The 22,809-nt window shown below is 47.1% G+C and overlaps 1 protein-coding gene across 1 annotated transcript in view; it reads right to left on the bottom strand.

Annotated features, from left to right (window-relative positions):
• The window catches only part of LOC126517590 (uncharacterized), a 73,111-nt gene that overhangs the window by 28,871 nt on the left and 21,431 nt on the right, over positions 1–22,809 (bottom strand). Inside the window, exons 9-20 of the mRNA XM_050167355.3 lie at positions 22,490–22,657; positions 21,688–21,837; positions 20,388–20,532; positions 14,420–14,703; positions 12,099–12,221; positions 9,631–9,959; positions 8,379–8,561; positions 7,249–7,519; positions 4,989–5,130; positions 3,904–4,010; positions 2,293–2,452; positions 767–1,125 (exon numbers count right to left, since the gene is read on the bottom strand). Coding sequence (XP_050023312.1) covers positions 767–1,125; positions 2,293–2,452; positions 3,904–4,010; positions 4,989–5,130; positions 7,249–7,519; positions 8,379–8,561; positions 9,631–9,959; positions 12,099–12,221; positions 14,420–14,703; positions 20,388–20,532; positions 21,688–21,837; positions 22,490–22,657 — 2,421 coding nt within the window. The remainder of the gene's footprint in view (positions 1–766; positions 1,126–2,292; positions 2,453–3,903; positions 4,011–4,988; positions 5,131–7,248; positions 7,520–8,378; positions 8,562–9,630; positions 9,960–12,098; positions 12,222–14,419; positions 14,704–20,387; positions 20,533–21,687; positions 21,838–22,489; positions 22,658–22,809) is intronic.

Raw genomic sequence — 22,809 nt, 5'->3', positions numbered from 1 at the left:
ACCAACTTCGGTATCACTTCCTACTCAAACATATTTGAATGACTTATAGCGGGTCGTTCGGTCTGTGTGATTCATCTTGTGTTTACGCCTTCCCTCTCTTTAAACACATGGTTTGAACTTTGTCTTCACGTACGTACATCCATGACCTTAATGTTGCATATTGAAGTTAATTTTGACAGTTTCTTGATGTAAGAGTCTTTGACAGACTGTTGCATCGCTAATGAATGCTAATGCAAGCTTTGCTATGCACGCAATTTTTTTACCCCTTGTGCTTGCCTGACAGGCGGATATGCATCGGTAATTCGTTTCGAGATATATTTATGTCTACGCCCGGAATACATTCTACTTTGTAATAATCCTAAGTGAACTGAAACATAAGCAATATTTATTAGCCGCGCTCACTGAGTGGCTATGGCGTTCTACTGCTGAGTATGAGGTCGCGTGCTCGAATGCCGCCCACGTTGACCCAATTTCTATTGGGGGCGAAATGCAGAAACGCTCGGGCACCAAAATTTAGGCGCATGTAATGGAGTTCCAGGCCGTCAAAATTTATCCGGAGCCTCCCGCTATCACGTCACTCAAAATTCACCGTGCCGGCGCGTTAAACCGTACAGCTTAGTTCTATCTGGTTTACGTGTATCCACCAGGTTACTATATGCTGTCATTTGTTAGTAGCACCGTGTCTGCGCTTCTGTCGCCTCGCGTGTCCCGTTGGCACCGTGCCTCCCGTGAGTCGCGCATCTAACGGAGCCGCCGTTCGACGAACCTTGATGGTGTTGCCGCCCTTCTTGCCACCTTCGCCGCGCACGATCTGGAGCGAGTTCTCGAGCTGCCCGTCGGTCCTCTGACAGTCCCACTGCAGCTCCGTGTTGAGCGCCGGGTGGAGAGTGTTCTGGAAGGAGGCCGCACCGCTGTACTTGGCCAGCGAGCCCGACGACAGGTCGCGGAACTTGGCCGTCAAGCCGACCTTCTCGACCCGGCCGCCCATGAGGCTGAGCTCTCCGTCGGCCTTGGTGGACCAGTTGTCTCCTGTCTGAGTGTAGCCACTGACGGCGCCGTTGACGAAGAACGAGCGCACGGAGCCTTCGTAGCGCACGCGACGCTTGTCCGTCAGGTCCAGGTCCACTGCGAGACGCGGCGAGAAAAACGCGCGAGTGTTGGTCGAGGGAAGGAAGGCCTGTGACAACGAGGCGAAATAAATCGCCATCCAGTCTCCTCTAGAACGATGCCACAAAGGAAACTCACACGATTTTTTTTTTCTGAAAAAAGGCTTCGCAGAAAAACTCGTCGTGGTACGGGATTAAAAGCCGGGACCAACGCTTTAAAGGGGCGGTCGCTCTACCATCTCAGCTAACCAGGAGGCGAGCAGATCGCAGGCCGAGGGCGAATGCGTAGACAACTCCGAGAAGTGGGTCGTGGAATGCAGGAAATCGGTTCTGCACAAGTCCGCAAAGTGGAGGAAAGTCGATGAATAGTTTCCGGGTTCGCGTTCGTCAAGGGTTCAAATCCCGGACCAGGAGGAGTTTTTCCTCCCACTGCGAAGCTTTCTTTCTGAAAAACTCACGAGGCTTTCTTTTGTAGCTTCGTGGTAAAGTAGGACGGATGACAGTTTCTTTATTTCGCGAACTGTCCTCCACTTTGATGGTGTCATATTTAATATAGAGCGATATTGCACGTCGCTCCCGGCCAATAAAAGCCGTCGTATAAGATATGTTGCGTTTTATTCACATTTCCCTACGATAATACGGTTTCGGTTGAAATGCGATTGAATAATATGCACGATTTTTGCATAGAGTGTCGGTTCAATGCAATGTTGCCGTTTCACGAAAAGATTTACACTCTCGCTGTTCTCTTTCTACAAAAAAAGCTGCAGCCTCACTTGTTGCGCTCGCCGCATCTACAGTGCGTGCGACGAAAACAGGAAGCGAACAGCTGTTCGCTGTAAAAACACATCTAGCCCCATAAAACGAAACGCCATTCTACAGAAAAGAAAATTAAAACAACTTATCCAGATTTGTTTCTGGCCGCGATAACTACTTCAGTACCAAAAGGCCATGAATTTCGCATTATATATTGGTTAGTCTACCAGCGACCCACTGTTTAGCAATTGATTCGCTTAGCTGTCGACATTTGAAACTTCGCTTGAGCATGTCAAGAATGCTACTATAGGTTTCCCGTCAACTTTCTCGCGCGTAAATCAACATTACGAGGCCCCAAATTCAGTGTATCTAGAGCTGTACGTTCCGCGCTGTTGGGTGAAAAATTCGAAAGGAAGACAGCGAGCGCGCTCACTTGTCATCTGGACGGGCTGCTCGGTGAGTTTCTCGATGCTGACGCTGCCGCTGTACTTGCGGCCCTTGGCGGCTGCCCATTGGCCGTTGACGAGCACCATCTTTTCGCCGTGGTAAGTCACTTCGGTCACGTGCGTGTACTTGTTCATACCGTCGTCACCCTGCGAGAAAGGCGAGCCAGTGAGACTCGAGGCTTCGACGCATGCGCGCCGCTTTAGTAAACCGCGTTTCACGTCGGAATCTGGGGCTGGATTCACACAAACATTGTTACGTTAAAACTGTTCGTAAAAGCAGGCGTCAGCCAATCGTGGTGTTGAAAATATTATTAGTGAGGGCGGGTGCCCAATGGCAATCTGCACTTACGAACGGAAAGCTTCGCGAATTCGGCCCCTGAGCCCGTATTCACAAAAAGGCTCTTTAAAATTGTTCGTAGAAGCAAATTCCAGGCAATGGCTATGTTGAACATGTTATTAGCGATGGCGGCCGGCCAATGGCAAAGAGCACAACGGAAAATGTTTTGTGTATTCAACGCTAATTCAGTCGAATTAACAAAGCTTTTCAGTTGTAAGTGCTATTTTCTCTTGGCTTATCGCAATTGCTAATGATATTTCCAGCATCGGGATTGGCTGGAATTTTCTCTTTCGAACAATTCTATCAAGTTTTTTTGTTGTGAATATGGGCCTAGCTTCGGTTTCGTGGCCAAGGACGTTTACGCAACATGACGTCCGTCATGACACAATCATTCTCTGTTGTCACACGCGACACAGCCAGAAGAAATGCGCGCAGCCCTCTTGTTTAAAAGTGTTGTTTGAGCTTGATCTCTACAACGTGATTCCGGCTTTGCAATTGCTTCTGGTGCGTGCAGTTAGCAAAAGCATAGCCTTCGGGATTCGTTTCTGTTATTTAGTGGCTGCCATCGCTGTGGCGGGAATTCGGGTACCACGTATTTCTTTAATGAGCGGCGTCATCAAGTGTAGCCTTATTGCTGCACTAGAAGGAGAAATTTTGCTCTGCATCATGACGTCACCGCCGCGCGGTAGCGTAGTGGCGTTATTGCTGCTGAGCTCGAAGTGATGGGTTTTATCTCGGCCACGACGGTCGCATTTCTATGTGGGTCAAATGAAAAAGAAAAACGCTCATTTAGTTAGAATAACGTGCATGTTAAAGAATCGCAGCTGGTCAAACAGAAGTAGGGCGCGCCTCAAAACCAGATCGTGCGTTTGGCACGCAAAACCTCAGAATTCAATTAATTTAGTTTTCTTTTTATCATCACATCACAATACTGCCGATGACTTCAGGTCTATCATAATGAAGAGAGTTTTGGTGTCGTGTCAAAGTATCCTCTGAGTGTTTCCCAACCTTCCTGCTTACGTAGTGTCATGAGTTTGTATTTGAGGAGCGAATGGTATAGTTTCAATAAGCTTGAAAATATGAGTCACTACATTATCATACACGGTTAAATCACGCCGTGTGCACACGACTTGTGTTTTCAGGAAAGGGATGATCAGCGACCTCAATTTAAGAGCGGAAGTGAGCATAGGATGTCTGAGATTTTTTCACGACATAAAACACCTTTTTCGGTCCCGGTAACACAAGGTAAAACGGCACTCACCGAAGAAGCATCTGCCCTCAGCTCGGTGATAAGCTTAAGGAAGGCCTCATCGTCCGCTTTGGCTTGCAGGTTCAGCTTCTTTAGTTTCTCGTCGAAATTGTACTGGCCTGAAAACCAGGAAAACAAACGAGTGTGTTGCAATAAGAGCAGTATTAAAGGAAGCTGGGCTTCCGACAATCCCTCAAGTTAATCAAATTTTGATGGTGAAATTTCTGTATCAAATAATTAGTGGACATTGCAAGGTCAATGTCTCTTCACTTTTTTCTGTTCTGTTTCGAGGATATATGCTACTATAGGCACGATTCACGGCTTAACAATCAAGCCTTTCCACAATCGCAATAACTGTCTGAAGTATTTGTTTCCAAAGACATTAACTGGCTGGAATCACCCCGCACAGTATATATGTGTTCACCGCGCACAGCCAGAGAAGTGTTTCCATTTAGTTTTGTTTAATCGATGACGTGCACACCCGTGGCACATGCTCATCATGTGTAACAGTGCTACGTCACATCCTGTATTTTCTAGGTTTTTATTTTGTGACCACAGCCTGCGCAAATACATTTTTTTTTGTAATTGTACGTGTAAGTAAATTCTTGAGAACAAATATTCCGTATATTTATGTTTGTGCCTGACATGTAACATTAGAAACAAACCGTGCCATTCTATGGTGATTATCGAAGTATGTGAAACGCATCTGTTTACTCATTTTTATTTTTTATGTACATCTACATAATTTCACTGTTTGCTGAGAAACTGCTCTAATATATCAGGATCAGGAATTCCGTCTAGCTTCTGTTTCAGCAGCTTTTAATTCCTGTCCTCGCATCTTTCTCACTGTATCATGTTATTTTGGTTTTCTTTTTTTGTGTAACCACTATCATTGTATATGAATATTGCATCATTGTATTTTAACATTCCATTGTGTGAAAAAGAATGCTCAACAAACTGAAACTGATCTAGAAGTGAAAATGGTTTTAGTGCTCCCTGCATTGGACTTATTGTTCTATTTAAACTTTATTAGCAATTTGTGTTCTCATGGGTGCGAAAGTGGCGATGACAGATTTTAGGGCAGCGCGCTGGCTCACCTTCGATGGCGAGCTTCTTTGGCGGCGTCTTCAGCTTCAGCGCCACAGTGCCGTCCCGCAGGTTGTGTTGCAGCGATGCCGTGATCTCGCGATCCGTCTTGGTTCCCGGCGTGTTCACGCTCAGAACGGCGCTCAAGAGGTCCTGGCGGGGCGCGCAAAATGCGTGGGCCGTTTTGAGGACAGTGCACCGCAGTAGGAGACAGGCGACAGAGACAGACGAAAGAAGGGAGAAGAAAAGCGAGGAGGTCGACTGGAACGGAAAATTCAGTTTGCTACCCTACATTGGAGAAGGGCGCATTGAAATGGCTCTTAGCCGGGATTGTAGGTGGGACGACATAACCGGAAAAACAGCGCGAAAACGGGATAAACGACTGGGTCTTCATCTCGCAGTGGCTGTATCAAACGCTGAGGGGAACAGACGATGGTGCTGTGTCGTCTCTCCCCTTAATCTTTTGAATCGCTTTTGCGATGTTTGCCGTGTTATGCCATATTTGACGATATGATTAAAGTTTAGAGAGTGGGCATAAATAGAGAGGGAGAGAACGTCGACACGCCATAACCGCCGGCCACGATCCTGGCACACTACAGCAGCACAGGGTCACTTGCAGCGCAATGAACACCGATTCAGGCTGCAGCTGTTTTTGCAGGACTGTTGCAATTAAGAACTGTAGCAGTACCTTCGTCGTGCTGTGTTACGATAAGTAGGGAGGCCGACATTCCTATTTGATTTCTTCCGATGATCGTCTGCTATCGAAGGGAGCTAGCTCGGTCGTGAGGGATCGTCTCTGCACACTAAAGCGAGGACAGTCACGCAGAATGTGTTCAATGGTCTCTTCGCGACAACAGCCATCGCATGTAGCTTTGGAAGACCGACAGTGCAGTGGGAGTTGTCGGAGCTTATATGCGCGCCTAGATGAAATTAAGCCGCTGAAAAAGCGCCCACAATGCCGCAAGCGCGCTCAGAGACATACGGCAGTGCCACATCTGCTTTAGGTGGGAACAGCGCAAACTTTTAATTTGACTCCCATGGAGACCACATCGCTAATTTTTTGGAAATGGATTACTAGCGGTGGCTGGCACTACTTTATCTCTTTTTTTGCACCACAAGACACAACAAATATAAAAGAGAAGGGATAGAACAAGCGTTCAAGAACTCATCAGGACAGTGGACCTCTTTGAATGAAGAGCACAGTGTTCGCTGTGATCTTTGAAAAATGAAAAAAAAAAAGGAAACCTATAATAAAACGCAGGATGTTGAAGTGGGATTCAGGCTCCAAGATGTCGTGGACATAATAATAATAATAATAATAATAATAATAATAATAATAATAATAATAATAATAATAATAATAATAATAATAATAATAATAACTTCTTTATTTCCATCAGTGATAGAGGAGACTGCGGGTAAAAGTCGCTTTAGAGGCAAGCGACTTGACTAGAGCCCGCAGCCTCCTTTACAAGGCAAACAGCAATTGAACAGGATATATATATATATATATATATATATATATATATATATATATATATATATATATATATATATATATAGCAATTGACTACATGTGAAATTTGCACAAAAAATAAACTCAGAAGCACAAATTTACTGAAAAATGCTCTTGAATTATTTAAGCAAGATTGAGCGATAAAATGTTGGCGTAAAGCTCGCACATCAGTTATATAAATGTCGAGACTTGATTTCAGAAACAAATTTAAAAGTGTTGGTAGTGTGTATGATATCTTTTGTGTAGAACAATTGGCACGCGGAGTGACTACCTTCCACTGTTCCGTACAGCTTGGGATGTAAGAATGTGTGTTCCTGGTGAGATTAGATAACTCATGAAGAAACTATAAATTCTCTTTTACCTCACGTTTGAAGGCCTGACTTAACTTGTAATTATAAAGGTTAAACACGGGTATTATATTTGCTCTGTGTTACCGAATGCTTCTTGCTCTCACATTTGCGCCACACTTTGTTGTTCACGATCGCTCTTCTTTTTATGCGTTTCGCTGCATCTAAAATATTCGCTCGTTTTCAATGAACTTTTAGTTGGAAGTGTTTGAATCGTCTCTCTTGGTCTGCGTCTCTTTCACGATGTAGCACGAAAGCTGTCCGTATCTACCACTACTCCGTTCTGGTGCATTTCGTTTCGTTATTACACCCTAGTAGTCAGTTTTTTTTGTTGTCTTTTGCACATTAGTTGGGCACGTTTTCTCATCAACTTTTCTTGCCTCGTGCACCGTTCGAACGCGGGCTCACCTTGGTGTTCGTCAAGCTGGACTCGAACTCGTACGACGTCAGGGTCGGATCGGCCTTGACGAGGCGCAGGCTCAGCTCGGCGTTGCCGCTGAACGGGTACATGGGCGAGCGGTACGTCTGGCTCGACACCGGGAACTCGGCGCGCCCGCACAGCCGCAGGCCCAGCGCCCGCTCCACGGCCGAGCCCGTGCACGCCTCCGCCTCCAGCTTCTTCTGCGGTTCGTTGCGGTGCTCCAGCTCCGAGGCGCCGTTCACCAGGAATATCTTGCTCCTGCGGGGGTTCGGCGTGGCGTGAGCCCCGGCGTGTTCGAAAAGGTTTCACCTCTACGCACCGTGGTCCACATTGTGGATTCCTGCTGGACTTTGCTGAACGTAACAAACTACGACTGCACGTATAACGTGTTTTATGCGTTGCATATTGCAATCACTCAGTTCAGCCCTTGGGCGCGGCCGGGCAGCCACCATTGACCTTTAGCGCAACCACGTGACGTGACGTCACGACAGCCGGAGGAAAAGCTGGGCCCCAACTCGCGCGCAATATGCAACGCATTCTTGGCTTAACCAAGCTAAGCCTGTCCATTTTTTCACGTTTCATGCTGTAGGGCAATATTTCGAACAAGAAAAGGAAATGTTCCTTGTGCTCGAGGTCCTTCATACTCTACGAGTTTTACTGCTTTCAAGAGGCCGTTCGGGCTCGCAGGCGAACGTCTCTGCAAGGCGAGGATGCTTCAGCAAAAGTTCTAAAATGACTCAGCGCATCGTAGTACAGTCTCAAGATATTTACCCCACAGGAACCGTAAAGAAAGTCCACCTTCCAGAAGCATTGTGATTCAAAGTAGGTGGAAGCAATAACTAGTCACTAATCGACATAAGTGATATACTTTAGAGTAGGCATGAAAAAAAAAAAAGCGGGAATGAGACTGATAGAACCAGAGTCGTGACATGCATAGTAGCTGTGCAATGCAGATATGGAGGTTCTAAGGAAGACAGAAACGATCAGAAAGACAAGAATGCTAAAACTGCAATAGAAGTAGCAAAATCCGTTTAGGTCAAGCAGGCTACGTGACTATGTGTCGCCGTCCCCATTTGAAAGGGGGTGCCCAAAAGATAATTGCCCCAAAGTGACTTACTTGACGTCGATGAGCTCCATCTCCTTCTCCGGCATGTTGAGCTTCGCCTTGATGGCCTGGCCCTGTTGCATCTGCAGGGAGCCGTCCACGGACCAGGAAGAAGACATGGTGGCTACCATGCGCACTCCAGAGGTGGACTTGTGGGCATCCACGCTCATAAGCATCGCCAGCTGAACGGCACCACTGCGCATCCGGAAGAGAACAACGGTGCAGCAGTTCGAATAAAACGCGTTAGAACAATTAAACATAGTCAACTTCATATGCATGGCTAATACGTGACTAACTCAACTTACACTTTATTTTGTTTTATTTCATGAAGTTTAATTTTGCTTGAGGACCAGAACAAGTTCGTTTTGAGATATTAAAAAGTAGCCTTAGCTCGGGAGCTCCTACATATGTATACGGGAACAGAGATGTCGTTTTTCTCGGCAACCACTGCGCCGATTGTTTTACGAAAATTGTTGCAAGCTTTAAATCTGTAAAGAAAAGGCGAGTACTAAGTTACGAAATACGTAACTCAGTAATAACTAATCATATTTCAATATTGTAAACATCGCTTATAAAGAAATCTAAAGCGCGAAAAATTTAGGTATTAGAACCACTCTGAAATATAACACAAGTGTGTGTGTGCAAGGCTTTTGCAAAGCCCTCGTAAATAGCGTAAAATATTTATTTAGCCGGTAAAATTATATGTAGAGTTCGTCCGTCTTATATGTTCTAACAGAAAGCGTTTACAGAACTATGACATCTGATTTTAATGCAGAATTACATATTTCTTTCCTTTTTCCTTCACTTTTTAAAGAACCTTTCTGATTTTTCTGAATGCTGTTTGTTCGCTTCTTATGATTTCTGATTTAAGGTAAGTTATGGAAAAAATTCCTCATCGTAAATAAAAATTCTGCTGCTTAGAGCTTGTAGAGTCGCTAGATATGAATTTCCTTCTGAAATGTAACAAATCCTATTTAAGTTAACCGAAAGTGTTGCCTCATCAACAAATTTCTCTCTTCTACATGCATCTCAATAGGAAAACTGGAGTTGGCGCCTCTTGAGTTGCGCGCTTGTCCGCACATAGCCCGCGTGTGTGCTTTTATTGCCATTATATCTATAGCTGACTTTCTCGCTCGTATGTACAAGCCTAATTTACTTTGCGCGCTCGTTTCCTTCACAGAGGCTTCCCAGCACGTTGCGCACCTTACTCAACGCAGTTGGATGCAATTGATCAGGCACTGTGAATGAAGAAAGTGTCTCCGACCTGGGCTTGATGAGACCGGTGACGTCGACGGATCCCTTGCGGAACTGCGAGCTTCCGCCGACCTTGAGGGCGACGGTGGCCGAGCCGTTGACCGACACTCGAAGCGGCAGACCGCTGCTGGCGGGCACCGTGAGTGTGGTGTCGGCGAACAGGACGCTCTTGCTCAGGTCCAGACCCCTGGGGTCGGACAGGCGCGAGAGCCACTGCACGAGGTCGCTGTAGGGGCTAGCCGTGCCGGCGGCCAGTTGCAGCGAAGCGATCTCGTTGCCGAAGAATTTGACGTACGCGGAGGCCTTTGGCTCGCCGCTGTACTTGGACTTGATGGCGAACTGTGGGGAATGGGAGCGGCAGAAACGACCATTCAAAACGGTGGCCTTAGGATAAAAAAAAAAAAAAAAAAAATCTGCAGAAGCCATTGACGACAATTGCCCAGCCCGAATCAACGAACCAACGAACGAACGTTTTCCTTGCCTACTCTGACAATCAACCAACGAGCAACAAAGTGCGAAATAGGCAAAGAAAGCGATTAGCTTGAATGCTGGGGCCGACCGCACCAAGCATTTCGTTCCCTGTTTGCCATTGGCTTCGGTAATAATAGAGCGCTCGCATAAAGCCGACAAACCCTTTGCGGGAGTCGGGCGACGCTGGTTCCATTGCGAGGAACGGACACAAGGGAGCTCCGGCTACCCAACCGTGCGCCTGCAAGTTTTGCGTTTTTCCTTCACCGAAGTTTGACATACCGACCTGCAGCTGCGTGTCGCTACGTACGCAGCTTGTGTACGTATAGAGTTGCGGCCGTAATGTGTACATAAGTGCGCAATATTCAGCACGGTATTTAGTGCACAGACCTCACCTGTGAAGTCAGCTGCTCCTTGGCCGTGCGAGCCGTTCGTCCGTACTTCATACTAATTGTAATAGCTAAGCCCAAAGGCACAGTAGATTTGATTTACCAATCACGCAATATGCTTAAAGAAATGTGTTTCTCAGACTAGTGAGCTACAGGGCACTGTCGCAAGGAGCTGCGTCGCTTGCCCGAATACACACGGGTGACATCAGTCACGTTACTCTAGACAGAGTCTGCGAAGCTATGCCTTGGCCGTGCTATCACCATCGCACGGGATTGCTACACCAGTACTCAAGACAACGTAGCAAGCCGCGCTTTTTTGGTTTGCTTCCCTGCTTTTGGTGTAGTTTTCTTTGACGAAATCCGGAAAAACGAGTCCCGACAAAAGCTGCATCTCCTTCAGTCAAGGTTACCCACCATCACCGCATTGGATTAGCAGCATTATACGATTCCTTCGTGGCACAAACGTGATGCCAAAAATTTAATTTCAATTTATTTATACATGTTCACAACGTACACGTGACCCGTTGTGGGGAACCAAACTTGCGTTCATAGGCCTCAACACGCTACCGGCCACTCGGTACATTCCAGGAAATTCAATCCGCGCTGTGGCAGGCGTTCCACAAACTGTCTACGGGCGTCCTGCGTTCGCCCGCATGTGCGTCCTTTCGCGATGGTGGCGGGTAGCCTTCGTCCGCAAGAGGGAACCTTTCTTTTGTTTTGCGCTTCGAAGCGCATCGTTTGGGCTCGAGAGCCGCCGCAGCGGTTGGCTCCGCGTTAGATTCGACATCTTGAGATTCTTTAACGCGCTCACAAAGCTTGTCGCACGGGCATTTTTTTTTTCATTAGCAATAACGAGGAATTTAAAATCTCGGGACCTCATAATTCACGTACTAGGCTTTCTCTTGGATCTATGCTTTGGGCTTCAGTTTGGGCTAAACTAAGGTATGAGTTACTGCCATCGCAAATCTTATTCTCCAGTGCAATTTCATATTACAGTACTCGTTAAAGTAAAGCTTCTCTGGCGAACCCTTCTGGACTTAGCTGACCATGCCTGGGCAATCGTCTAACACGGGGCAGCACATCTGTAAGAAATCAGCTCACATAGCCATCTGCACTGCCGTGTGAGAGGGTAACCAGCTGTGCACTCTATGGAATTGTTTACACAATGAAACAACAGACGGTAGTGGAAGATCTTCACTGCAAGAAATATACACCGTGAAATGCATAATTTCTTTATTAAAGCAGCGTTTCTTATGCATTCAGCCTCGTGGTTCTGTGCGTCGATCCCGGAGACGTTGCGTGGGTCAGGCTTTAAGTTCTGCTTCCCTGCTTTACAAAGGTACCGCGCAGATACAGTGAAATCCGCTGTCGCGTCAGTCTCGCTAAGTCGTGTCGATCAACGTGCCAATCGACGTTTCAAGCATCGCCTAAGATAGGTGCGTTGGGCGTGTCGTAATTTTTGGTCGTTATTCTCGTTAACCTGCAGTGGACTCGCGAGTGGCGAGGAAACATGCGCAAACTGCTCGCACCATTGCCGGCGCTCAGCTGACCGTACAGCGCGCGAATTCAGATGCTTGTGCGCATGCGCGGCGGCGGTTTATGTGCCACGGGATCCACTCACCCTTCTGTCTAGCTCGTCGATTTTGTTGTCGCTGATGGCTCTCTTGGCGCGCACCGCGTTGTGGCTGTCGCTCGGCATCCACTGCTCGACGATCTTCTCCAGGTGCACCGCACGGGCACCGGCCTGCCGCAGAAATGATTTCCACAAGTGCGTTATCCCGTAATTTGTCGAAGAGATAAAACCAAGCCGGCAACTTTTTTTAACATGAGTTAGCATTAGGAGTGTCAAAATAAAGAAAAGTGCATATATATATATATATATATATATATATATATATATATATATATATATATATATATATGTGTGTGTGTGTGTGTGTGTGTGTGTGTGTTTGTGTGTGTGTGTGTGAGGGCGAATGAGATAGTCTTTCACCTATTTTTTAGTGAAATTACGGCTGTAAATGCGAAGTCAGCATATCCATTCCCAGTGGCGCGGCTGTCAGTTGCTGAAGATGGCGGTTGTGCTTCACACGTCCACGGCGTACGAGCAAGGAAGCGTGATTCGTTTTCTGTGGAGCAAGGGACAAACGCCTCATCGAGATTCACAGGGAAATGCAGCCCACGTATGGGGAAAGGTGTCTCGCTTTAAGAAGTGTGAGATGGTGGTGTTGCGAGTTCGCAAAAGGCCGTGAAGACTTGCATGACAACGAGCGGTTCGGGGAGGCCGCGTGCGTCGCCGACTGACAGCCGGAGCTCCTCAGATTGCTGCGATGCGAAAAATGTCTGAGCTGGTTTGGGGAATATGTGGGAAAATAGTGTAAGATATGTATATAATAGCACGTATATTTGTAATTCCCTATGTGTACCTTATTTTGGCTAATAAAAAATTGGGGCAGATACTTTCTTATTCAATTTTTGCAAAGAGGAGCGCAGAAGCGTTGCGGAAAAACCAGACGTGGACAGGAAAAACGCTTACTTGCAACTAAGTATATTTTCAGAGACTAAGTATATTTTTTCAACTAAGTCAACTAAGTATATTTTCACTTCTAGATGGCAGCGCATGCGCAATAACGTTCCTGGTGGTCTGTCTCTGAAGATATACCCAGTTGCAAGTGAGCGTCTTTCCTGTCCACGTCTCCCGCAATGCTTGCGCGCTCCCCTTTGCAAAAATGACCGCAGACCAACCAGCCCAGCAGCTTACTAATCTCAAGCTTACTTTCTGATTCGCCCCCTTATATACTGGCGGTTGTTTGCGTCGGACCACTGTCAGTCGAACTTCGCTCCTCGACGATGTAGGACGTGTGTCGAGTCAGTTCCTGACGGCAGTTCGCATTGTTCCGAACGCGTTTTAAGTCATGAATCCGGGAGCGGAAAGAGGTGCGACGTAATGCTAACGCATTTGTCTCGCATTCACCGCTAATTCGCCGCTGAATTTTATTGTCGCAGCTATAAACCAACAATCCTGAATGGCTCATATTGGTCGCCTTATGAAGATAGCGTTCACCTAGCGTACATGACCTATGCCCTGGCGAAATCATACCATAGTGCGAATAATTGAAAAGTCCAAGCGTTGAATTAGGGAAGCATTTTTTTAACAAAATAATTAAAGTGTGAGGTTTACCACGTCGGAACTGCACAGTAGGCTGCGAGTGACGCAGTAGTGCGCGGAATACTAGCGTAGCGCAAGCTAGACGAGAACATCCGAAGAGCACATGAACACGCTTCTACACGCGTGTTACCCGCCGTGGTTGCTCAGTGGCTATGGTGTTAGGATGCTGAGCTCGAGGTCGCGGGATCGAATCCCGGCCACGGCAGCCGCATTTCGAAGGGGGCGAAATGCGAAAACACCCGTGTACTTAGATTTAGGTGCCCGTTAAAGAACCCCAGGTGGTCGAAATTTCCGGAGTCCCCCACTAAGGCGTGCCTCATAATCAGAAAGTGGTTTTGGCACGTAAAACTCCATAATTTAATTTAATTACACGTGTGTTGGGGTGCTCTTCTTTGCGCTACTCTAACATTCCAAGATGGCACACCAACAAGTATGCATTGCCGCTGTAGCCGCAGTCCCAGGCTCCGCCTTACATTCGACTGCCCGAGTTTTCTTAATGTGTGCATAAATTGGGGCCCACGAGCATGCCCGCATTTCGCCCCCATTGAAATGCCCCGGCCAGGAATGGAACCAGCCTCCTCGAGCCCAGCAACGCACTACGCCGCCGTGTCGCGTCTAATGACTTCGTGTGGCTGGTTGATCGTCTTCGTCGATACGATGTTCGCTACCGCGACTGCCCACCGCCTGGTCTTACGAACTGCTCGCATAGCTTTCCAGCCGCCCCGTGAACACGGGCTGAGTCGACCGACCCGGACGTCGCGAAGCAGGCTCACCTCGAACAGGTCCACTTTCTTGCCGAAGATGTCGAAGGAGGTGGCGACGCGCGCGCTCCTCGGGTAGTACGAGTCCGGCGTGTAGATGACGTCGCCGTCAAGCTCGAAGCCCGTGTCCAGCGGGTCGAAGAACATGCGGTAGTGGACATTGCGCGAGAACTTGCGGAAGTCCAGCTCGAAGCGGTTCCTCAGCGACAGGTCGTTGGCGATGGCCCGGTACTCGCGTTGGTAGGCGCTTGGCTCGCGGGCCATGTTGCGCACGTGAGAGTACACGAATGAGCCCACTGCAAGGAGAGCGCGAGCAGCCACGTTAGGCCTCCGGCTGGGCGGGTGCAGCGAAGTGACAACCACGCAGACATCAGTGGTAGTATGAGGACGAATGCATGGAGGAGAACGTGCATGCGCGAAGCCGCTGCGTGGTAGGAACCAGGATGACAGCGAGCAGCACAGCGCTAGCACAGATCAGGGACCAAATTCACGAGGCTTTTCTGTCGGTTTGAAGTGCTCTTTGCCATTTGACAGCCGCCTTCGCTAATTTTGATTTATTTATGAACACTGTCAGCTTGAGTGCCAAAACAGGAGTTGCTGGTTTGGACGCGTGTGCAAAAGAAGAGGGGAAAAAAGGAAAAGAAAGAAAATCACTTTTTCCGAAATGAATCGTCACAAATTACATACACTCAAATTGAAATGTTAACATAACTTCAAACATGAATAATACGGCACAGATCAACAGAATACAAGCGATACAAGTATGCAAGCCTGCACATTCAGACGCACCAATTCTTAGTATGCCATTCTGATGCAGCATTATACACTAGAGACAATGACCTTTAACAATGAATCTTCAAACACTTTTATATCACTATACAGTACTATAGTATTTGGAAACTTGTTCGACGCATTCACAGCCCTTATAATAAATGAACTTTTTAAAGGCTTTGTGTACTTTACATGTTTTGTACACGACTCTGATTTGTCAGGAATTCAAGTTAAAAAAAATTATGGGGTTTTACGTGCCAACATCACTTTCTGATTATGAGGCACGCCGTAGTGGAGGACTCCGGAAATTTCGGCCACCTGGGGTTCTTTAACGTGCACCTAAATCTAAGTACACGGGTGTTTTCGCATTTCGCCCCCATCGAAATGCGGCCGCCGTGGCCGGTATTCGATCCCGCGACCTCGTGCTCAGCAGCCCAACACCATAGCCACTGAGCAACCACGGCGGGTAAATTCAAGTTTCAGTTTTGTAGTGGACATGAAGTATCTGACGAAAGAATTCCAGACTACTGACGTTCATCCTTCGTCGCACACTAAGAATTGCGGCATTTGTTCTTGATACCGACTTGATACCGACTGTGTTCGATTGTACGACTTAAGGATAATCCTTTAGGGCCTTATTTTGAATACGTTCACATTTTGTTACGCTTCTTTTTTGTTAGTGGCTACTATACTGGACACGCGTACTCCTTCCGTGGAAGCACGGTTGCTTTATAAGCTAAAATTTTTACTTCACATGTCCCGTCATGCAGTTTACGGAACAGGAGTTCACAATTTTTTTCGTGACCTATCACATACATATAGTCAACGTGTCGCGTCCAGTGTAAGTTGTCCATGATGTAATGGTACGTCCAGAATTACGATTGGCTGAAATTTTCTGTTGTGAACAATTCAAGCGTAAGAACATTTTGTTAATGCGAGCCGAGCTTCGCACTGGCACCGAGACCAATGCGAGCGAGAAATAAGTGAAGCATATCAGATACAGAGGCAATGTTGAACCGCATCTGGGTGCTTTCAGTCGTGTTCCAAGGAAAAGGAATCTAATCTTTAGCTTATGTTTATAGCTGAACTGTAATTGTTGTTAAAAGATGAAAGTAATTGGAGAACGCTAAGAGAAGCCTTCGTCCTGCCGTGGACATAAAAATAGGTTGATGATGAATAGATGAAGCTTCTGTGCCTTGCTGTTATTTGAGTGCAATTCTGATTTCTTCTCCTTAGTTTCTTTAATGTCACGGTTATGTAATAGACGCATATTTAGGCGCCATTTAGAGAGTCAACCGTCGGTGAAAACTGCGCAAAAGTCGTTCTAGTTGCTTTTGCTTTAGAGAAGTGGCACACACCCTCAAGCCAAGATTTACCGTGTAGACAACGCGGAAGGAGTTCGTCCTCTCCTCAACTAACTTCACAGTGTCCCCCTCGCCATCATTCCTGTTGCCTCTACTGCACTGTGAGAAGCCTCACGAAGCTGTAACAACATTCAACGTTCTTTTTCTCCTCATGTTTCATGCTCACAAACCTAAGAAATTTGAATTCTCGTTTTCTGAGACGCCTGAAACTTGAGCATACGATACCAATAGAAGCGCACTGTGCTCCGCACGTCAGTCAATATTCCAATATTAGCTGCTATTTAAGTTCGGAGTGACGCGATCATGAAACATACAGACATAGGATAAAATCGAGTGCCACAAGCCGTTGGCAATAATCGCGAGGACAGACAAGAGGCATACAAAAGCCGTTATAATGCTGATATTCAAGACTATTTAATGGCCCGTTGCAAATTAGAAACGATAGTGCGCCCCGTGTTATCTCGTCAAAAATAATCAGAAAACATATGGCGCTTAACTTAAGACTAATCTATTGCCATTTTATTCCAATCTCGGCATGTCATATTAACGTAACCATCGACGCAAGCATAGGTCGGTGACCCTGCAGCCTTGTTTGAACATCCCAGTCAGTTCGTCTTCCCGTTTATAGGAGGTCACTATTATTCGCTTTGACAGCAAACCCCATTGCCTACTTTGACAGGTTTTTCTGATATCAATGGATGACATGAGGCGAGAAACGCGCAGAAGTGGAGAGCGTTTCGGTGTGTTCGAGCTAGCGCAGCGACAGTGTGGAGGAGGGCAGTGCCAGCGCCTGCGATTGGTCCGTTTCTTGCTTAGCTTGCGTTGGCTAGTTGAAAATCGTGGCGGCGTGCAAAGGAAAGCTCAAGAAGCGGCTAAGACAGCCCTTCAGTGAAGAAGTCCTGGCAAAGTGATGTCGTACAAGTGGGAAAAAGGATCGACAACGTTATGTTGCCCGATATTTTTCCTTACAAGCAAAAAAAAAAAAAAAAAAAGAAATGCCCGGTCGACTCGAGTAACCAGGGCCAGAGAAATCGGTCGCCAGCCATTTTTAATCTTATCTGAACGTAATAGTCTCGGGGTCATTCCGGCAGAAATTCAGTTTTGTTCCCTATATTATTGCATATTTAGTGCGTAGACGTTTCTTTGACGTGGTGAGTTTTCACACTTTTATTATGCAGCGTGACTGAAAAGTAAAGTTGAAGCCACCGAAAAATGTTCGCCAGAAGCTGAGGGCTGTAATGGCGAAAATGTAGTAGAATTGGAAATCATTATTTTTATTTTGTTCAGTCTAATCATACATTGCACGCGTCATATCGGATGAGTTTCGCGGTTTCCGCGATGTCGCGTGGCAGGCAGGGAAAAAGGGGGTGGCCCGAAAACTTTTTCACCAAATCTGTTGGGCTATAGTGGAAGAAATGGAATAGAAACAGCTTGTTATAGCTTCACGCTACAGCGTTACGATAGGAGTAAGCAGGCCTTACTAGAAGCGGGAGGTGAAAGCGATTATATTTCTCTGGAGTGGGTTGTTGTCGCCGAATAGTACGGCCAACTGCGAAGTATGGGGGTGCGATAAGCTTATCGTCGCGGCCATCTGCTCTGAGTTGAGGTACGTTCACACTGAAGGCGGCGCGGGCAAGCGGAGAAACAAGTTTAGCCAAGCGGCTGCGGATTTTTCGCGGCCGCTTGGGCGGATCGCACTGGGGCCGATTTTTTGCGCGCGGAGAAGTTGGCCGCAGCCAATCAGAACCCGAGGCGGCGGAAACGCTGGAGAACGAATGTAAACGTCCGGCCCAGATTTCCTAGGCATACTTGATTGTGGCGCGAGATACATTTTGGGAAAAAGGACAGAAATAAGAAGACAGTGAAGCGGCAACTACCTACTGTTTACTGACAGCCTCAAAAACATACAGAAAAAAAGACGACTTCCACGCCTGTGCAGGGAGCCAAGATGTGACGTAGAACAACGTGGTCATGATAACATATTTTGAAGAAGAGAGAGAGAGAGAACAACTTTATTGAAGAAAGCACATTTCAGCAGAATACAATATGATAGATGTATCGCTGACGCAATTATTTCTGTTCCTTTTCACAAAACGTTTTTCGCGCCACAATCAAGTATTCACAGAAAATCTAAGCCCCAACTTGTCCAAGAAGAAGTCGTTTTGGAATATCCCGCCGAGAGAATGGAAATGGTGTCTGCCGTGTGTCAATCGGCTTTTTTATCTGTGGAACTGTTTCTGGGCGCAATGAAGCAGTACACGGTCCTGTACGACAAATGTAACCCATGGTACAAGGGAGCCAGCTATAAGAAAGTGCTATGGAAGAAGACGAAAAAAAAAGCGCCCGTAGGACACCGAAAGTGGCGCCACGTGGCGCGGGCTGCCCGGCTGGTCTGAACAGGCGCTCGCACTCGCACTCTATCTATTCGAGTAAGCAGCTCGTGTCCCGCCATTGCCTTTCTCCTCCTTTGTGTTCGCGATTATAATGCGACAGAATGGACAGTTGGTCCGTTGGTATAACGGAAGTTTGTTACGGCCGACAGAAAATACGCGACATGGAGACCGACGTCGCCGCGGGACAAGCGCGGTCGCAGCATTGTTTTGTTGATACACGACGATGTATCAACGATATATTAATAGAGAACGATATGTACACAATATTAAATAAATATCATTTACATGAGCAGCGCTTGCCCCGTGGCCATCTTTTGTCGTGTCTTCTTGCTTTGTTCAATGCTACAAAACGTAGGATGATCATGATTTTGAATTCCAAGTCGCAAAACGAGGCCGATAACGAGATCCGTTATGAAAGTAAGGTCGATAACGAGTTGAACAGTGAGAAAATGCATCATCACTTTTTCGTGTGCCACTTGATACATGCTAGATTATAGCGAAAATGAAACGGTCGTTTCTTCCCATTGTATGCGGCTTTTACACCATGCACGTCCCTAAATAATGAAGTGCCCTGTACAAGCACTTGAAAGAATGCTCTCGCTGCATGCAGCCGTTTGCTATGAGAAATTGTGCCCGGACCCCGCTTCACTTGGGGTCCCTAATCCGGGCGGCGAGTGCCCACGTCCCCGTTTGTGGATGTAGGTTGCATGGCGGAGTTCCCGAGGCACCGAAAGGACTCAATGGGTTCCGCCTAATGCGCTGCCCTCAGTTCTTGCGAAGCACAAAGGATTAACCTATGTTCACGACTTGGCGCCTATGTTACCACGGGGTGGCAGCGCTACGTATAGCTGCTGAAATGCAGCCTTTTCCAATAATATTCACCACTAGAGTGCATTTCATTGTGTAATTATGCGGTAAAATCCAACCAAATAGAACAAAAGGAACAGGGCCGTGAGGTTTTTTTCTTGGGAGCTGTTATCGAATAACGCAGAGCGTCACTATAGTTAAGCACGAGCTGAGTTAGGAGCTAGCTGTCTTTGCGACGAATAAAATTAACGTTGAATTAAGCTGTTATATTAAATATGTTTAAAAATAATTTTGCAATTAACTAGAAAACACACTTTCCAGGAGCCATTACACATTTGTAGGAGCGGTGCATTGTCATAATTATGCAGAAATACTGGCCCAGGACGGGCCTGTTCACCAACCATTTCTTTGCAAGGAGTGTCCCCGAACTGAACAAGCAGTCTGAAGCGCAAGTGTGATCTCAGAATGAACACGTGTTGACAGCCACGACGTTGTAAGCGTCCCTGCTGTACAGTCCTCGACCAACGTGGTCTCATTCTCGTAAAAAGAAAGAGAAAGAAAGGAACCTAAACTATAGAAATGACAGCACCGCATGCCACCTGCACGCGTGCAAAGAGCGCAAAATGCCGACATCGTGCAACGCACCCTGCTTGATGGATTCCGTGCGCAGCGTCTCCTTGACGGCGTCGATGACTGGGCTGCTCGGGCATCGGATGGCGGCCAAGTAGCTGGCGATCCTCAGCTCAACGTTCTCGTGCACGTTCTGGTAGATGCTCAGCATCTGGTTGCGCTGCACGTGGGCGTCGGTGGAGAAAGCGTGAATGCGTGCACGTTCAGCTACGTGGCCCGCATCGCGAATCACATCCAACTTAGACTAAATAATCAAAACCATTGCTCTAGCGTATACGCTTCGCAACGCGTAATAGAGTTTGATATTCTCTGGCTTCTCCATTATGGGAAATTGCCTTTTTTTTGTCCCACTATAATGCGAAGAAACTGAATAAGTGTGGAAGTTGTCTGTGATTTGTAAGAACGAAAGGCTGGAAGTGTCTTTTCTTGTTGTTGTTCAATTTATTTATTTATAATTTTCATATTTCTGCGTCCGGAGGAGGTCCATGCACGGAGTTTCGTTGGATGGAGCTCCGCAGCTGTGTAAGTGGTTTGCTGGTATTAAGCGAGCTAAGTTCACACGCAATAAAGCGAGACAAGTGGGCCATACACTTGGTGCACTTAACGAGGCTGAAAAAACAAAAGCGTAATAAAAGGTCCGTGATGAGAAGAAACGCGCCGGATAACGCTCTCATCTGCGAATTTGTTCTAGTTAGTCTGTCTATTATTGCGATCAGGCTTGCGTGAGCCTTCCAAGGGTAAGCTCAGCGGTATCTTGAGGCCGTATTGAATGTCCTGATCTGCTGACATTCATACATCACAGAGACTGAAATCTAAAGCTGCCGGGAAGCGTCATATCTATATGCACTAAAATTTATTGCTCGTTTACAAATTATCCCAAATACCGCTTTCGTGAGTACGGTTGCAAACCTTTGCGAAGAGCGGATCATAACCGCTTCTAAAGCATTTCTTGAAATGATCTGCAGTGGTTTACCTTGTCTGATGGGACTTCGATCGCTCGTAAGCTTACTTCATTTGAAGCAATAGTTTTTCTGAAACAACTAACCTCTCGTGAGCTTAATTTCAACGCGTAAAGGCAATGCAGTGACTTGTGGAAAGATTCGTATTGATTAGAGGGAAAAATCATTAGAACGTAAACACAAATAGAGCATGGCACATGACAAGTGTTGTATGACCAGGGCCTTACACTGCTTGTGCCCGGGCTGTTTCTTTAGTGCTTCGTAATCAATATGAATGCTTGACAATTCACTCAGTTCAGTTTTCAGTCGCCATTTGAGCAGCCCGAACCGGCTGACGTAACTGCGATTCCACTTACCGGTATATCACAGTCGAAGCGGCGGAATGCCTGCACGGCGGCTAGACGAATCTCGATGTCGAGCTGCGGGTTCTGGAAGCAGCGGTACAGCGTCTCCTCTGCGCCTTCAGACTGGCCCAAGTTGCCGAGAGCCTTCAACACCATTAGCGTCTGCAGGAAGCCGAACAATTACGGAGAGACATTGGTATAGCGTTTCCCGTTTCTGTAAAGACTCTCTGTGAACGGGCTCTCAGCGCAGTCCTTGGCCCAAGTTACATAATATGCTTCCGGTGCTGTGGGCTCCATGCTTACAGTTTTTGGCCCTTATTGGCAAGCACGAGGGAATGGCGCGTGGGAACGATGTGGTCACGTGCCTGTAATCTTGCTTGAAATAGCCTATGCTTTGATTTTCAAGAATAAACAGTTGGCAGTCTGCAGTCTCGGTGTCTTGTGTGCTCCTTCCGCTGGCCCTCGTTTTTTTTTTCACGCAGCTTCAACCTTCCTTCAAGTCTGAACTAACTAGCTCCCAAGAACGCCCTAACATCAGGAATAAGCAGGGCTGCAGCGGAACATTGGGCTTAGTGTTCAAATCGTTGCTTGCGCTACTTGTGGAGCCGTGCGGCCCTTTCACATAAAGCTACACTACTTCACTGGAATGGAAGCCCATACAGCGTTAATGTCCAGCAGCTTAACGCTACCTCCCGTCTTGGACATGTCCTCTCCGAACCTGTTCCCTGTTCGTGCTATGGTACCTGGCGTACTGCAATGCTGATTACAACATCGCCGCATAAAGCACAGACGGTGGTACATGGCTTCCACTCACCGTGCGGTCGTCGCGGGCGTAGCAGTTCTCGCCAAGGGTCAGGTACAGAGCGCGGACGAGCTCCTTGATGGGGCGGTCCGTGGCACAGTTCGCGTTGTTGCGGCAATAGGCGTAGGCCATCGTGGACAATCCGAGGTAGGCCTGAGATCGCTCCAGCTTCAGCAGAGGCTGCGCGTGGTGGCGATAGAGCAACGTGGTCATGCCAGTCCTCCACGGTGTACTCTGAGGTTTGCCTAATCAGATGTTCTAGTTTGCACAGCATAATTAATGTTAGCCGGGCTTGTTGATGAGACCACATCACACGTTAAGCATGTGTTCTT

This window comes from Dermacentor andersoni, chromosome 11 (genome assembly GCF_023375885.2).
Source record: "Dermacentor andersoni chromosome 11, qqDerAnde1_hic_scaffold, whole genome shotgun sequence".
NCBI lineage: Eukaryota > Metazoa > Arthropoda > Arachnida > Ixodida > Ixodidae > Dermacentor > Dermacentor andersoni.
This window is presented reverse-complemented; position numbering and strand designations above follow the sequence as displayed.